Source organism: Diadema setosum, chromosome 7, assembly GCF_964275005.1.
Source record: "Diadema setosum chromosome 7, eeDiaSeto1, whole genome shotgun sequence".
NCBI lineage: Eukaryota > Metazoa > Echinodermata > Echinoidea > Diadematoida > Diadematidae > Diadema > Diadema setosum.
In genome coordinates this window covers 25,900,620-25,918,169 of record NC_092691.1, presented here as the reverse complement: position 1 = coordinate 25,918,169, position 17,550 = coordinate 25,900,620, and the positions used below count along the sequence as shown (strand labels likewise).

Sequence of the window (17,550 nt, the reverse complement as noted above, 5' to 3'; positions counted from 1 at the left end):
TTTTATGGAGCAACACCATTACGCGTGTGTAATATTGGGAATGAGGATCTATTTGTGGCACCAAAAAACTATATATAATCTCATTTATTATGCCACATTTGATTGATTTTTTTTTTTTTTTTTTTGCGTGGTTTTGCCACTTAGGTTCCTTTATGTAGCTTCGTCACAAAACTTGTGCAGCTTTTCTTTTGGCAGTGACGAACTACACCAACGACATCTGCATTCAGTGCTCATGTGCACTGTGCTATAAACTCAGAATCGTGGAGAGAGTATTGACTATCCAGTCTGTATCGTGCACTTGTCAAGCAATAATATGAGATAAACATGAGTTGAAAAAAGAAAAATAATAGAATAAGAGTAAGGTCTCTGCTCAACAGGTTTATGTGTTTGTGCAGAGCTTGTGATGTACACAGATACACACGCAGGCAAATGCATTGCACAAACATACAACATTAGACTAACATTGTATAGGCATTCAAAATCTTCAAAGTCAAGTCCAAGAAATGGCTGCAGTATGTTTAAAAGAAAACAGTCTTCCTTGTCACAGGCTCCATTGTTGTCTCTTAGGAATAGTTTCCATAGTAAATGAGGCTGCACCTCAAGCCTTACATCATAATTTAAAAAAAAAGAAAAGATAAACTAGTGTAGCGAGTGGTTTATCTATTTATAAAAAGAATATTTATACTGTATATGTAATTTTTTTTTTTGCATTCTCTTCATGGTGATTATAGATTTTTCAAGAAGCATTCGAAACTGTTAATATTCATCATCAATGATTTCATTTTTTTTTTTGCATTCTTCTCATGATGATTATAGATTTTTCAAGAAGCATTCAATGAAGGCTGTTAGTATTCATTATTTATTTCTACTTGAGCTGAACTCTACATCCAATAACCATCCATTGTGCTAACTTATTATAAACAACATTTCATGTGCTTGAGGTTGATTATACAATTATCATAATCTAGATTTTACAAAGGCTTGATGGTGTAACTGTGTATTAGTCATGTGAGGGGCTTCTCTAAGATATCAGATGCAAGGAGCATCAAGAAGCCAACTTGGCAAAATAGCCAGGCACAAGTCCAGTGGGACATGAGAGTTCTATGATTGAAAAATAATTGTGTGTTTTTGCTAGTGTTGCTGTATATGGCAAGTCGGAATTATGGGTTTACCTGGTGTTATCAACTATTTACAATGATATTGTGTGTTTTGTTTTGTTTTGTTTTTTCTTCTACATGAAACTAGAAGCTGTTCTTGGGGGGGAGGAGAGAAACTGTTGATACTCAAATGAGAAACTGTTATGTGATCACAGAGTATGGGGGGGGGGGGAGTGACCAAGTTGTAATGTTTCATATGTGGAAGAAAGGGTACAGTATACATAAAAGATTTTGTGCCATTGTGCCATAGGGCATACAGGGTACATGCATGTGCAGATGTGTTGTGGGATATTCATTGTTACAAACCATGGGTGCATCATGCATGTACATTGATATGCATGCATCTTCGCCTCAAATAGAAGAATAGTGATTTGTAGAGGAAGTTCAGACAATGATTTTACAAGGTCACACACACCTATAATTCCCTATCAATCACCCAATATCCACAAATTACTATACAGTGATGTTTATGTGATGATATGAGGTATCTGAGATATGAAACTGTAGTTTAATTAAAAATCAACAAAGGGATAGCAGTTATCAATTGGTGCAAAAATGAGGTTGATATTAGTGTCACACCTGGCTTAAAGCACCATGTTATAGTTGAAAATTAAGTGATCACAGTAGAAGATTGCAAACTGTGGTAAGGTGGCTTGTTGCTCTTGAATTTTTCCCAAGGGTGCTAGGAACCCACATACTAGCTTGTTTGTGCAGGGCTGTCATCTTGCAGATCACATGTACTGAAGTGCAGATAGTGAAATAGCCAGTTGATCTAGGAAAATAGTGATTGCTTGTTCAGTACGAATTTTCAACCCTTTTCATCAGATTTTAAAGCATCAATTTATCACACAATTGCAAAGTGCAGGATAAAAACAAGCAACAAAAGTCATGTTCTGGTCTGGAAGATTTCAAGCTCATGTGAACACACCTATTATAAACATTGTGACCAAGGGGAGGAGAACTGTGTGGTCATGTGAAATATGAACAGGTGAAGCAGAGTGATATTTGAGGTGATAATCTTTGTGAACCCAAACATGCCATTATTTGAGTGAAATTGGTAGAGAGCCCAGCCTTCACCTTGGGTGCATAAGTGAAATTCCCCGCATTGCTGCGCCCCATAGCCCCTCACTGGTGCTTGATGTTAAAAAGCAATCCATTCCTGTATCCCAAGTCTCTACAATGTTACATTATAGCTGTTATGTTATGCCTACTCTTTTACCAGTGATTTTCATTGTAAAACTGCTTCAGTATTCTAAATCTCATGCATCAAACTTTCACTAACTTTTTCTAGACAAATGGGGGGGGGGGGAAATGTACAGACAGAAAAAAAAAGAGATCTAAGGCCATTTGTTGAGATGTGGGGGTACTTACACACATACACACACACACACACACAGTGTACATACGTGTACAAACGAGGTGTAATGCTATTGGGGGGGGGGGGGCAGTAATATATAGATACCAAGATGATCAAATCTGTGATGTGTAGCTTAGTAACTAGATTTTCATTTAGTTTTATTAATTACTAATCTGATGACTTATTCATCCAGTAGTCATGTATCATATATGTATCAATATCTATTGTATTTTGTGGCATACCATATGGCTGGTAATTCTGATTTCATATCGTAAAACCTTTATTTTTTAATCAATTAATGATTTTAGAAGTTATGGAGGAATAGCTTCAATTTAAGCAAAAATACTTATTTATTTATGCTGAAATAGGATACTTCATCTTAATAAGGGAACTGTTATACAAGAAAACAAAAATAGAAAAAATAAAACAAGCAGTACCTCTGAGAATATGAATACGATCTATTTATTAAATGCCACTTCATTATTTAATAAATATGTGCCGTTTACATTGAAAGAAAAAGTCCCAGGGGTAATGAGGCCGTTTAGGCACAGTTGAGCCGACGTACCAATATACACGTACATGATGCAAATCCAGCTCACTAGAGAAATCATTGGCAGAGGATACAGTTTGTGTTAACAGTTTTGTGTTGTTTTGTTGCACATTTTGATGATAGAGGTGCTCATTAAGGTTATGGTTTGCTTCATACACTTCTTGACAGCATTGCTATTAATTCTTTTTCTTTTGAGTCGTTGTTGTTCGTCCACTCTTAGTAGTTTAAAGTAATTCTCTTGTTGCTTTGGATTTGTTTTGAGATTTTGTACTTTCTTTTGGCTGCTGCTCCCGGCAGGGTGAACTACTTGAAAGACTTATAGGGATTTACTTGCCATTTCACGAATTTGCTGGGACAGAGTGAGAAAAGCCAGAGATTTTTTTCTTTCTTGCTTTTTTTTGGGGTGCATTTTTACATTTTTATAGCAACCTCTGACCCTTCAAAGTTTTTGTTATCATTTCAACCATGCCACCTGGGGGACAGTACCTAGCATTGATTGTTTTTTTCGCTGCTCTCCTGGCGTTATTGCATATCATGCAGTATCAGATGTATCTCCCTGGTTGATGCTTGGTCTCCTGCAGCAGGAGCAGCCTACCTCCCCCAATGGTTTGGCGGAGCCAGGACTGCAGCAGCAGTGCTTATTCAATTTGAAGTTCGCTCGCTTTTTCGTGCTAGGGCTCTGCAAGTGCACGATATTTATTGGGTTAGTCAGAAAGGTCAGCAGCGGAATGAACTGTGCTGATCCACGTTGGCCTGAAGAAGTGTGCTGTGGAGACTGTTTGTTTGCAGAAATGTCAGAATACAGACAAGTGTAAGTGGGCCAGGTCTTTAAAGGCATTTCTCCCTCTTCCTCCCAGAAAAAAAAAACCCAAAACATTAAGATTTGAAGGATATAATTACACTGTAACAAGAGCAAGAAAAAAAAAATGTAACCGGTCTGTAGTCCCTAAACTAATTGAAGTGCATATCGATGTAAACTGCATGTCTTTTAATATTGTAGTATAAGCATGGTGTTACTGGCTAAATCGGATAAAGGGAGTTTATGTGCTGGTACTCTTTCACCAATCCATGGATGGGGAAGGCAATTGTATTTGCTGTTTTTAAACAACTTCAGAGTTGTCAGATAGAACATCAAATTAAGTTGGTATATTTTTAGCATTTAGCTGGATGCAAGGTGTGACGACTGACCATGCTAAATTAATCATGACTCCTAACCTCCTTCATTCAAAGATTTGCATGGATTGTTGCTCAAATTTACGCAAATGCGCTTTCTTTGTCCGTGCTTTTTTTAAATGCGGTCACTCTCGGGGGGAGTTGATTCTTTAAAGAGGGCTCTACTTTATATCTTTTGTACGATGTCTCCTTGACAAGTGCAGTAGGTACATATATACACTGTAACCATCTATAGCTCAGAGGTTGATTGTGACTCTATGGCTAGTGATAGGAGTTGTTGTTACTTTTGCTCTACAAGCCTGGAAGGGGTTGAGGGGGGGGGGGGGGACCCCAAGATGCTAAAGATTCAGAATAATGCAAAGATGCAGACGCTGTGCATGCACCATGGATTTGATTGGAAAACTGTTTTCCATCAAATGAGGATCGCTGGATTTGGGTTTGGATGGAACATGCCTCGCGCACCAGAAATCATTCCCTCCCCTATGCTGGAAAATCAATGACTGTCAATTTGTGTTCATTTCAACCATGCAAATGGATGATCAATACTGGCCGTAGGCTTCCTTGAAATTTTGTGTTACTTAGAAAAACTTGACCCCCCCCCCCTTTTCAGTCGATGTCTCTTTGGAGGCAGTTTTTATTGATTGTGATTGAACATACACACGGTTTCAAGAATCTCTTTGTATCATGTTGGAGTTGCTTGTACAATGTGTATGAGTTAATGAGGAGAATGTGGCATGCAATCTCTGTTAACAATTGATAGCATAATTGTGTCATATCAGTTTGCTCATGGACAGTCTGCTGGGGCTTAGCTTAGATTGCAGTTTGCCATGAAACCAGCAGTACAACAGCAACTACCATTGCACTGCCTGTAAAACCTCTGGTTGTCAAAGAAAAGCAGTGTTTAGAAGTGCTTCATGATCAAAAGGAAACAAAGTTGTCTTCACAATTTCAGACCATTTTGCGCTCTCAGTCTTCATTACTGCAGACAAGCACCATAGAGACTGCGATCACATCTCCGGGCATGTCTGAATGACCACGACATGGCCCTCATAGATCTGCTATGAAAGGATTACTTCATGATGCTAATATTTGCCTTTGCCCTAAGCCTCTTAGGGAGTTTAGGTACTGAAGTAGTTGTTGTATTTCCCATGCTAGAGTTGAAGTGACGGTGGTGTTGTGCGATTGCCATTGAGGAGTGCTCTATTCAGATGATTCAGATATGATTATGTCCCCTTTCTTCCTTCTCAGTCTGTGTGATGTTCTCCTAATTTGATATCAGTGCTCTTGTGCATAATTTCAAGATTTGTTTATATGCTTCCTTTTCAAGTAAAAAATATATCAAACTGTATTTTATTGTCAAAATACAAAACAGGTGGAGATCATGAAAGGGACATGTAGGTGTGCAAGAAATATGATTTAGAGATTAAGAAAGTCATTGATGTGATTGATAGTCTCTCAAGAATACTATAGATTTTGAAATGATTTTACCCAGATGGACAATTTAAGAAATTTAGATTGTTTTGTGTGTACAAATGCCAAAAAAAAAAGTTTGTTCAGCTGTATTCTGCATAAAATACTGGGCAATCATTTCAGAAGGTATACAAGTATTTCTTTACATAGAGGTTTGACAGTAATGATACAGCTGGTTTCATGCTTTATCAGAGAAAATTAGAATTAATTCAATTAGATGCAAATTTGGGATTCATTGTATTTGTAGAAATGTTTATCGGCAGCTGCTGATAGAGCCTTAGATTATTGGGTCATGCAGCCATCTATGGAATTGATCAGAGAAGATACAGAAATTGAGAAGCAATGCAGAGGAAAGCAGAAGTAGATAGGCTAGGACACCTCAAGCTGTGGACTCATGTGGTAGGTTGACAATGCCTGGATGTTCTTCATTGCCGCAGCCCCACAGTGGCTGTGGGGAGAGCCGCCTAGGAGGGAGAAAGCTGGTATGATTGATTGGCTCTGAAGGTTCGCCAAGGAGCTCATTGTTTGGATGCTGACAAGATGATAATACACAAACAACAGGATACCTCAATGGGATTCAGGCCTTTGTACTATGCCCTTTCAGAGAGGCTTGAATGGAGTTAGGGAGAACAATCAATAGGATCAGGGAAGATCGCTGAAGCGGAGCAACCTCTTTGCCAGAAACAAGTTGATTCCCAGCTTGTCCTGGCAAATGTCCTGTCAACCCCCTGGAATGGAAAATACACAATATGAATGACAGAGACGATGTGTCTTCCAAGAGATAACCGTCACAGCTCAAACAGGCAGGAGTTGAGGCTGCAAGATTGCTTTGATGATATTTGGGCAGTTGGGTCAAGATGAAAATTACTAGGTGGTAAAGAGAGCCTGGGTTAGAAGACTAAACGAAGCATGTACACATACCCTGGAAGTACATGTAAGGTAAAGGAGGAGAGGAATCAGTTCTGGCTGATCAAACAAGCTTTGTTTACAAGACAATCTTGTCTCCTGACAGTGCAGTGACTGTTGCCCAGTGGCTACCTGACCACAAATTTTCTCAATTGTTTACAGACCGGTGAGAACTGCTGGGGTGCAGTCTACTACCGTACACACAACTCATGCTTTGGTACTGATAAGGCATCTTTGACTCTTGATGAAAAACATTCCCTTCCATTGTTGGAGAAACATTGTCAATAGAGAGGTCGACATGCTTGTTTAGGAAGTTACTGCGACTTTTGTGAGAATCATTTGATGGTAGGGGTTGTCTTTGCGTGCACATCTGGTCATGCTGTTACACCTGCAGCTCCAAAAGAATTTGACATTGAGTATGCCATCAGGAACAGCCAAATGAAACTAGCATGTGCAAAGGACACATGTCGAAGACAGTCATTTCGGCATCAGGATTAATGCCATACACTAGGTAAATGATATTGATTCTTCTTATTTTTTTAAAAAAATGAACCTATTTCTCATGTGTTTGCCCATCCATTATCTGATGTGTAGTCAAGCTCCAGTACTTGTGCCGTGACCAGTCCCAATATTCCTTATTTTAAAACCGTGGTATTCATCAGAGTCTGTCCCAGCATCTGGAGGGCTGATTCTGCAGTGCTTCTATCGTTACTTTAGATGATGATTGTATGCTTGGGCGCTCCAGTTATTTGACAGGTGCACAGTTGTACTACATGACCCTCGTTCTGTGGATAATGACCATTGTATGATGATGTTGCAGATGACAAGTCTGTTGTTCTCAGGTAGTCCCTTCCTTTCCTCCTTGTAGAATGTCCACGTCTTGATCACCAAGTTGTGGGTATCCCGGGTGTTGCGGTTTAAATCACTTGGATGTTCTGCATTCATATTTATTGTCTGCTGCCTCAATTGAGTAATTCCAGTACAATCACAGTTCTTGGATTCCCAGTCATTATAGCCAGTGGTTTCTGTCTTTCTTACTTGTATAACTTTCATTGCTGAGAAGATTAATACTGCTTGTTTTTCTCTTCATCATTCTTTTTATTTTTTTCATGCCACATAGTTTTAACAGTTGCAAAAGTTTTGAAAACATGCTCATCTATGTTTTCAAAACCAATGGTGTGAAATTCAACATGGGCTGCCTCCAGAACATGGTAAACCTTATCACCCATGCTATCTACTTGTCAGTGGGGGTAACGGTAATGATCTCTGTTGAAAGTGGGTGTATGCATGCCCCTGCCCAGACTCTGTGTAGGGGATTTTCTGAGCGGGAGAGCCAGAGGGTCACATGGCATTTGTAAACAAGTCACATTATCTTCATCGTAGATCTTTGTCAATGTAGTTAGCCACTATCTAACAGAATCCATAGTGTGGAATGATGTGTATGACACAAATCAACATTGGGTCAGTGCCCCAGCCTCTGTTTGCGTCTTATATCTTTTAGGTACTGTAATTCATGCAGTAATATCTTTGCCTTGTCAGTTTGTTTTGCTTCATTTTGCTATTTTTTTTTTTGAGGGCTGAAACACATCAAACCTCATAAACAGTGAATAAAGTCACCCAGGTTTCATTTTTCAGAAGACAACATGCACAAAGTACAATAGTTATGGTATGTTACAGTAATAGGGCCTACATGATTACATGTGATCACGCTTGATGTGTATTGAACCAAGGAGCTTCGAAGCTCCTTGATTGAACCTTTGGCCATGTAATTTCTGCTTGTGGCTTTACTCTCACAATGGTTTGTGTATGGTGCAAGGGAACAGCTTTTTACTCCAGTGGAATTTAGGTAAACGTAAATCTCTTATTTCAAGCCAGTAGGAGAAAACATACTCTGCCTGAGACACAGCTTGAGAACGAAGGAAAGAGAAAACATTTCCATTCCAGCCATTCTTTTCAGTATTCGTTTTCACATCATCCATTGTCTGCATGTATAACAGGCGACAATTGCTCACACTGTTTTAATCTTACAAAATGCTCTGCTGCAGTCAAGCTTGACTGGAAACACATTGTTGATGATTTTTCTTTCCTCTGTTGGTCCACTAAAAGGCTTCTCACCTTTCTGTGCTCTATTTCCAAGGACATCCAAGACATTGCTGAACAGTCCTTGAATATAGTGGAATGCAGAGGAGACTTGAAAAGAGCTTGTATTATTTTGACATGCTCAGTGTTTAACTGTTATGTCCCATATACGTGCCTACTACATATTGTATAGAAAAATATCCAAAATTATTGATGTGTAACTTGTGATGGAAGATAAAAAAAAAGAAAAAAGAAAAGATGAGTGACTTTACATAGGGCCTACCCTAAGAAAAATGTGTGCAATAAAAACAACTATGAAAAATTTTAGATATCAATAAAGGAAATATCAGCTACAGCAATTGTCTAGCATTTTGGTTGATCTACACTGTATGTCAGTAAATAGAAGAAAATCTCCATGGGTTTTACCATCCTCTGTAAGATCTGAGCACTGTGGACAGAAGGAATAAGCCACTATTGGGGAATTCTATCTTTTAGGTTTATCTCACAATCCATGCATTTAACTAAGGTAACAAAGATGTATTGTCCAGGCACAAATGCATGAGTTTATTTGATGACTGTCATGGGCAGTGCTTTAAAAGTGGATGCATTTCGACCAAAGTTGAATATTTCCATTTTCAGTACACCGCCTGGTCAGCTGCCAAAGTCATCTTGCTAGTGGATGTTTGAGAGTTTAGTAGTGTTGTGCCATTTTGCAAAATGACAGCACCTCTCTTCACTTCTTCATGAGGGAGGAGGGAACACATGCAACAATGAACAGGTGAAGTTCAAACCACTCAAACTGAGCCTATTTCCTGTGAGAATGTCACGGTGCTTTGTCATCCCCAAACTAGTCACCATGAATGAATGAGGAGAATGTGTCCACATGAAAACAAAACATTTCCCGGAAATGGCTGTACGCCTGTCATAAATGGTCAAAGTCCTCATTTGCAAATCATAGGCAAGTTTACTAATGTGTTCAAGTTCCTAGAATACAATGTATTTTTCTCTGAGGACCGAGTTCCATGCATCTATGAAATACTAAATGCATTTCCATACTTGGGATCAAGTTTGCATGTTATGCATTAGTTGTTGCTTTGTGCCGCGAGCCTCAGGCAAACTTTCTGGTTATGGTGAACAGCTTATGTTGTACATGTAATGTAGGTATGCATAAAACTTGGAATGTATTCAGCAAACTGGCCTGTTGAGGCTTGCTGGCTGAGAACATATAGTGTAATCGCCGAGATAGAGTGAGAGTGGTGATTTGTGGGTATATTGTACACAACATTCACTTCCTGTTTAATAGAAGAGTTGGGCCAGCAAGAACATTAGCAAGACTGTTTCATGGGAAGAGGTCTTGCTGTGTGTGTCTATAAAGGAGAAAATAAATGGAGGAAATGCTGTTCAATCTGTTTGTGCCAAGAGCTATGATTTAGTGGTACACGTTTTGTGACGCCAAGTGCTATCTCGGAGTCGGAGTAAACAATGGCAGAAATCTCACTGTAAGAAGGAAAAACAGGAGGACTGCTACCCCAAACTCCTGTGCATTTTTAAGGTTTTCATTTTGTGTTTTTTTTTCCCAAGAGCAGTCTCATCTCCCAGTTAAGGGAGTCTCTGTAATTGCCGTGGCCACTCTTACCCCACCCATTCCCTTCATAAATGCACTGCTCATCCTCCCAGTATGAAAGGCAACCTTCAAGTTTTGTACTTTAGGCAATATCAGTGGCATTATGTGTACTTGTCCTTGGAGGTTTAAAGCTATGCCTAGTATCCAGGTGTAACTGAAGAGTTGAAATTTTGCCTTTTGCTTCTGTCAGACCAGACTAACTGGCAGCTATGCATGAAGTATACATGTTTGCTTCCACATACATTCGGTGTAGTGGTCAGTTGATTGTCATGCCATATTGACATGCTTTCAGTTCTGCGGTCAAAGAAGAATTTCACACAGAAGGAAAATGGGATGAGAAACGCATTCAAAGTTACAGCCTCCAGTGAAAATCCCTGTAGAATTCATTAACTGAATAAGCGTTATGACCATTTGTGAATGTCAGTTCGTCAACAAACGTGGAATATTATGGGTATCTCAAAATATCTGTCACAGTCGCAATTATGATGTCTCTCATTGCATGCTCATTTGCTTGATTTTAGTTTGACTTTGGGGTAAAAAAAAAACAAACACATTTTTCTCCATCGTCCCTTAGCAACATATTTTGAGTGTGTCATGTTCTCGCACATTTCTGAGACAAAAACCAAGCCCAGCTTATGTACGGGATGAGTGAGGAACACTATGAAAGTGTTGTTACAGTAACAGAATAACAAAGCTTTGTTGAATGGCCTACCAGTGATTTTTTTTTTTAAATCTTCTTGTTTGTTTTATCTCGCTCAGATCACACTCATTATGCTGTTCACTGTGTATGAAGATATGTGCTATGAAAGTAAAATTCAAGTCTATAGGTGCTGCTCCAAGTTACAGTGTAATTTTACATTACCTAGCACACCACTTTCAATTCTGTTCGTGCATTGTGTTGCTAAATTCAAGCCAATACATGTCACCATAATATGTTCCATGTACAGAGAATCCTGCTTACAGAAGCCACATGGAAGGAAGCAGAAAGAGTGGTCTTTATGTGTAGGTGGTCCCTATGGACAAGTTTATCAATGTGTAAATCATTGTGAAGAGAAACAACGTAGGTGGTCTGTATGGACCAATTGTCCTCACAGATAGGATGTTGCTGAAGCAGTTTCAGAGTGTAAATCTCATACTAAAACTGTTTATGATGTAAAGTTTGACTGAAATTTAGTGAAGCTAAATGATGCCGTAGATCTCATTGCCTGTTTTTATGCTGTCCAAAATGAAGCGTCATTTCTAATGAAGTAAATAAAACTTTTCTTTCTCTCTGTAGATAATCTACCAAGCATGAAGAGATAGCTGACGTGTGATTGCAGCCCTCCTGCCTGTATTGTGGACCCAAGGAAATCTTTGCCTCTTACCACCATCCTGAGGTGCTATCGTTTGAAAATTTATTAAGTACACTTCTCTAGCCTGGCGAAAGGAGCCAGCAGAAACATCCTTTTGCTTGCCGTGAGTAGTTGAGCATCGTTGGTCTGACAGACGAAGATCGGCACCCCCCGGCAAGTCATAAATAGCTCTGGCCGGACTGCAGCACCCGCACAGAATGGGGCGCAAAAAGATTCAGATATCAAGGATCAATGATGAAAGGAATCGGCAGGTGGGTGCCATCACTATTGCTCTTGCTGCCATAACCCATACAAGACTATTTGTTAATTTTTTCGTGGTAACTTGCTAATTTTGTACATTGTGATCCTCTCACAGTCTTTCCTAGAAACTGCAACAGGTGGTTATGAAATGTCCGTATATTAGTGTGGAAGAGAACTCCCACACTGCCAGTGTCATATATGCATTTTGTACAATGTAATGACTGCCAACAATCATTGAGATTCAAATCAATGGGTCCAAGTTCTGCACAACGTGAATGTTCAATGTACACCTTTATTATTATCATGGAGAAAGTTCATCCTGATGTTGTAATCCTTAAGCGATGGTGTAATGCAGACACATTGGTAATCCACACTTCTGAGAATTTTCTGTTCATTTATTCCATTAATTAGTACTATAAATAGAATTTGTATTGCAGATGAATGAATGTCAATGCACAGATTGTTTGGCTGTATTTAATGATTCAACTTCAACGCATTAAAAAGTAAAAAGTGTAGGCCTCGCTGCAAACATATGGACAGACTTGAATCAGTATTAAGGGTAACTTTCAAAAGCATTTAAAACAAATGTATGTAATGCTTTATCCTTGTATGATAAGTATGGGATAAATTTTTGACTTAAAAGGAGTAATTAGTCATTTTCTGCAGCAAGCATACATGCTTTTCAATTTTTATGCCATTATGGTCATCCAGTCTAGAAATACTTGAAATATTAATCTCAGTGTCACATAGACAAACTTGTGTGAAACACAAGAGAACCCATAGAAATAAATGGTTGTGCCATTCAGTGAGTAAGCGTCCAGGCATGGAAGTCAACCCAGCAGGTAAGATTCAACCACACCAAGCAGACTGTGGCGTGTGGGTGTGTATCCATCACCCAGTCCCACCGACTCTCTGCCCCTGTCTGATGCAGCCACAGTGGGTGATATTCCAACAATCCCTGAACCCTGCCTACCTGCTGTGTCCCGATGAGGTGGACTCGTTTCTCCGAACGCAGATGACCCGTTCCAGATTTTGCTGCATTCCACCCCGAACAATTTTTTGCCGAAGACTCTATTACTCGATTGAATTATCTCTAGGATGTTTTCACATCGAGCCAGTTTCTGAGAAACACCAACCTGTCATCCAATATTGGCTTTCTCTCACAATAGATGTTTATTCTCGACGTTGTTTGTCAAAGGCATATTGTTTATCTAGACAAGTACACAAGCAAATATTTCAAATGTAAAATCTAGAATATAAAATCAATATAGAGCAACAGGTTGCTGAAAAATCAGGAAAATCTTGGTTGCAATGATAGTAACACTATCGATGAAGTGAAGATTTTGGGACTTCATTGTAGTTATTCATGACACTACCTCTTGAAAATCATGTGCTAACATACAAAAAGCTCTTTGACATCAAACATACTTATTAGCAATTTGTTTTAATTGCTTCCAAGCATATATTGCAAATTGGTACAGCAATGAGGTGATTTGATGGTGGCCAGATGTTTGTTCCATCAGTTGTAAATTGCCCTGCTGATAAGGTGATTAATAACTTTGCTCTGAATCTGATATTTTGTTAATAGAATAATCATTCAGGCTTTCCAATGGGTACCATTCTGTAGAATTTCTAGGGTCTTTTTCTCTAGTTTTGACAGCAGTCCATGTGTTTATGGAATGAAGAGATGACAATGAAATACATTGATTACCATAGGAATTATTTCCAAGATGTATTACTATAGTCTGCTATGGTGTATAACATAGTCTATATGTATGTTTTCTTCTTTGATACTACCTGAATATGTTCTTTTCTTAATATTGTTATCTCTTTTAGGTGACATTCACAAAGCGCAAATTTGGTCTTATGAAGAAGGCCTATGAGTTGAGTGTCCTGTGTGACTGTGAAATAGCTCTAATCATCTTCAACAGTGGCAACAAGCTCTTCCAGTATGCCAGCACAGACATGGACAAGGTACTACTCAAGTACACAGAGTACAGTGAACCACACGAGAGCAGGACCAACTCAGACATCATCGAGGTAAGGCAGCTCCAAGACCCTTGGCCAACTCGATCAGGTTTATTTGATTCCGCATCGAAAGGACAACTTATGTCCCGAAGAGGGGTGTGTTATGGCCATACGTGCCATATGAGCTGTAGACCAAGTAAACATATCTTAGTGTAGTCCTGTGTAAGGATGTACAGGGAAAGGGAGCTGACTGGTCAATTTCATACGGTCACCATGTTGATTAACATACCAGTGTCCCATGTTCTGCCATACATTCGTAATAATCTGAAGAGAGCTAACATTTATTCTATTTCACAGATATCAACTTTTTTTCTGAATTACACCATGCTTTGAGTAGTATAGAACTTTCATTTGTACTCAGAACTTCATAGGAAGAACTGCACTGTTTTTTGTTTTGTTTTTTTCATGCTGTAGAGTTTGCTAATATTCCATAAACTTTCTGTGCCATAGGTTGATCAAGTAAAAATAATCACTTGCAATTTAAACAGAAAGAGGTCTAGAGGCTTCTATAAGCAAGTTTTTGTTAGTTGCTTGTCATCCTTAGGTATTTTGATTGCAGCTTTTCTTAATGAGGGCTGTTCCTGCTGAGATGAAAGTGCAACAGAAAACCGACCGTCGCGTTAATGCTCTCATTTGTGGTCATGTTGTGTTACACTGCATTATCAAACTGTTGGACTGATAGGTATAGGTTGATACGGCCTCCTGAATGTTGTTTTGATTACCATGGGATAGGTTACAGGAAGTAAGCGAACTACACATGTTAGGCATTGGAGGGCACCGACGGAGACTGTATTGTTATTTTGTGATGATAAGGCTCACAGAGTGCCAAGGTTACTGACATTGTCCAACCGCTGCACTCCGTATCATCAAAGTTTGAGCTAAATGGAAATCATCTTCAGAAATTATCCCCCAGTTGTTGTTTTATTTTTCTTTGTGTAGATCAGAAAGGGCTTATTAAGAAAACACACAAAGTAAAGATAAAGTTTTCACAGAGTTAATGCATTTAGCTGAAATGTGTATAGCTTTTCTTAACTTCATGTACAGAGAATGAGTTTTCTCATAGTGCTGACATATAGTCAACAGTAATTCAGACATTACTGATACAAAAACATTCCTGGGTATTTGGCAGGCAACAGGATATAAGTTTTGTTGTAAAATTCTGACAGATTTTTTTTTTTTTTAATGTAAGAACTGTATTTTATAGAAATTGTTCAGTAGAAAAGGTGCAAAGTTGTGCCATGTCAGACCTGCGTAATGCTCAACACTTTCTTTGACAGCCCTCCACTAGATAGTGATGATGTGATCAATACAGTAGCTTTCATTGCATGCTTCCCAGGATGTTAGGCAGCACAATAATGAGCTCCTAAGCTGAATGTGATGGCAGTAGTGAAAAAGAAAATGAAATAAAAGAGGGGAAAATCTTTTTCATGTAAACGTATGCACTCTTGGGAATCAGAATTTCATTTAGTTAAAAGTCCAGATCAAAAGATGAGTGTGCTGCAGGAGGAAGAAAACAAAGGAGTAGCGGATAGGTGAAAAACATGGCAGATGAGTTATTCTCACCAGATACAAATGTCATATCGACATCCTTTTAATGAATTCCTATTCAGCAAAAGGAAAAATGGGGGGATGGGAGGGGAGATTTCATTCATCATGCATTTTTCATTCAGAGCAATAATTCGCTGTGCAAACATGGCTTGTATAATTCATTGAAGGTACATTACATAGATAGTTGGCAGAGTAGGTGTCAAAACATGTTTGTGAATTTCTGTGGCTTTATAGGATTCCGAACGCTGGATGACAGGAAAGCAGTGCACAGTGCGCGGTCTTCCTATTCTAACCTGAAGCCTTATTGAATCTGCTGGACTTGCTTGGCAAGCTCACTGCAGGCGACAAACTAGGGAATGCTTTGCTGATGTGTCTTTTGTTTCGTTTGGCTGCTGTTTATTGCCCTTTGTTGAAATATTTGTGGGGAAGGCATCGGTGTAGACGTAAAACTGACTAGATGTGTTACATTCTAATTTCGCATGCATAAGCTATCCCAAGTAAGTGTTTCTGTTCATTTTCCAATTTCTTATGGTGTATTATTCATCCTTGGCGTGTGGTACGTCACTACTTCTCCACCTGTCCGTGCTTAGGCACCTTAATTCCAGTCCTCTTCATGTGTTTAATACCCTATGACTTTGCATTGAGATGCAGCTTGTTTTGGAGCAAGCGGCCGTGTCTCTGCTCATTAAATCACTGTGGCAACCATATTGCCGCGAGATCATTAGGGGGCATCATTAGGCAGGCAAACCACAGCAGCTTCCACGTCACCAGTTTCCGTGTTTACATGCGGATGCTGCTGATGAGATGCAGATAGTACCACTGGGAGTTTGGAGACAGACTGATTATCTGGTGCTGTCAAGAACCCACCTGCATACCAATCTCCATTCTCATGTCTCCAACCTGAAGAGTGCTGGAAGCGCATAAGGTTTTGAGGTTGTCCGTTCTTCTGTCACTCTGTCTCTTTGGGCAAATTCATTCATCCATCATAGCTCCATTGATCTTTCCTGCATTATGATTTGAATTCAGAGTGCAGTCGGCAGCAACTCTTGATACATTTACACCTATTCTCTATTTATAAATCATTCTTTCAAATTTGTGAACAGGTAAGAATGCGTTCACAAACTTTCAGTGTTCATTAAGTAAACCACAGGCTGTGACGCAAATTGAAGCATACGACAACAGCATATATGATAAGGCAAGTCACTTGTATTTTGAGCTCGACTTCCGCATGTCAGCAATCTGTTATCATTACAGCTCTGTTCTGCTCATGTATTAATGAAACAGAAATATCGAGCAGAGTGAGAATGAAAAGGACCACTTTACATTCAAACTTTATGCATACTCTTTGTAACAAAAGCTGTTCTTGGCCTCCAGAAAGCTTGCTAAAAGGTTTTTGTTACTTAGCAAGAACTAATGTTTCCAAACAAATTTCCAAGTATTGAAATGCATTGAGTACATACAGGTGCATTTAATATAATGTACCTTTTTATTTGTCACTTGGAGGAAAAAAAAAATCCACTTAGATTTATTACTAAACTACAAACTAGTTCCTTTTAAAATAGAAAGATATTTTGTTTATGTAAAAAGCTGCACAGTTTGTAAATTAACTTGCAGGGAGTGAGTAGATGAATCTTGAAGGCCAGCTGTCTTTTTGATACTTTCATTCATTATTTTAAGAGTTTCAAGTCATAAGGCTGTGAGCAAACTTTCTATTTAGGGGAAAGCAAAGCTGTTTTTATAGAATAGCAAGTCACGAATGCACACATGTATAATGCCTTGGCTTATCGCTTGAATGTACCAGAGCTTCTAAGTGGTCGTGCGATTTAGTATTCACGATTAGTAATGCATGCATTTGATCATCTCTTTTTACCTCTACTGGAATTCAAAATGATGAATGTTTGCCTAAAACCTAGTACTAGTAATGTGTCCTACATGAGACATCATAGAGTACATCCCTGAAAAGTTAGCTTGAGATGAGAATTTTCAGCGCTGTTCCAAAGCCTGTACTATGTAAGAATATATTTGCACTGGACTTTCTTTTGCTCAGAACTAGTATGATGTCAGCT

At 38.9% G+C, this 17,550-nt stretch overlaps 1 protein-coding gene across 4 annotated transcripts in view; it reads left to right on the top strand.

Moving 5' to 3' along the window:
- The window catches only part of LOC140230481 (myocyte-specific enhancer factor 2C-like), an 85,057-nt gene that overhangs the window by 27,846 nt on the left and 39,661 nt on the right, over positions 1 to 17,550 (top strand). For 2 of the 4 annotated variants that reach the window (XM_072310637.1, XM_072310634.1), the window contains exons 1-3: positions 6,957 to 7,124; positions 11,593 to 11,919; positions 13,745 to 13,948. In XM_072310637.1, the coding sequence (XP_072166738.1) occupies positions 11,866 to 11,919; positions 13,745 to 13,948 (258 nt within the window). In that variant the 5' untranslated portion in view covers positions 6,957 to 7,124; positions 11,593 to 11,865. Of the gene's footprint in view, positions 1 to 3,821; positions 3,876 to 6,956; positions 7,125 to 11,592; positions 11,920 to 13,744; positions 13,949 to 17,550 lie in introns of those variants that run through there. The other 2 variants (XM_072310636.1, XM_072310635.1) reach the window with 2 other exon arrangements.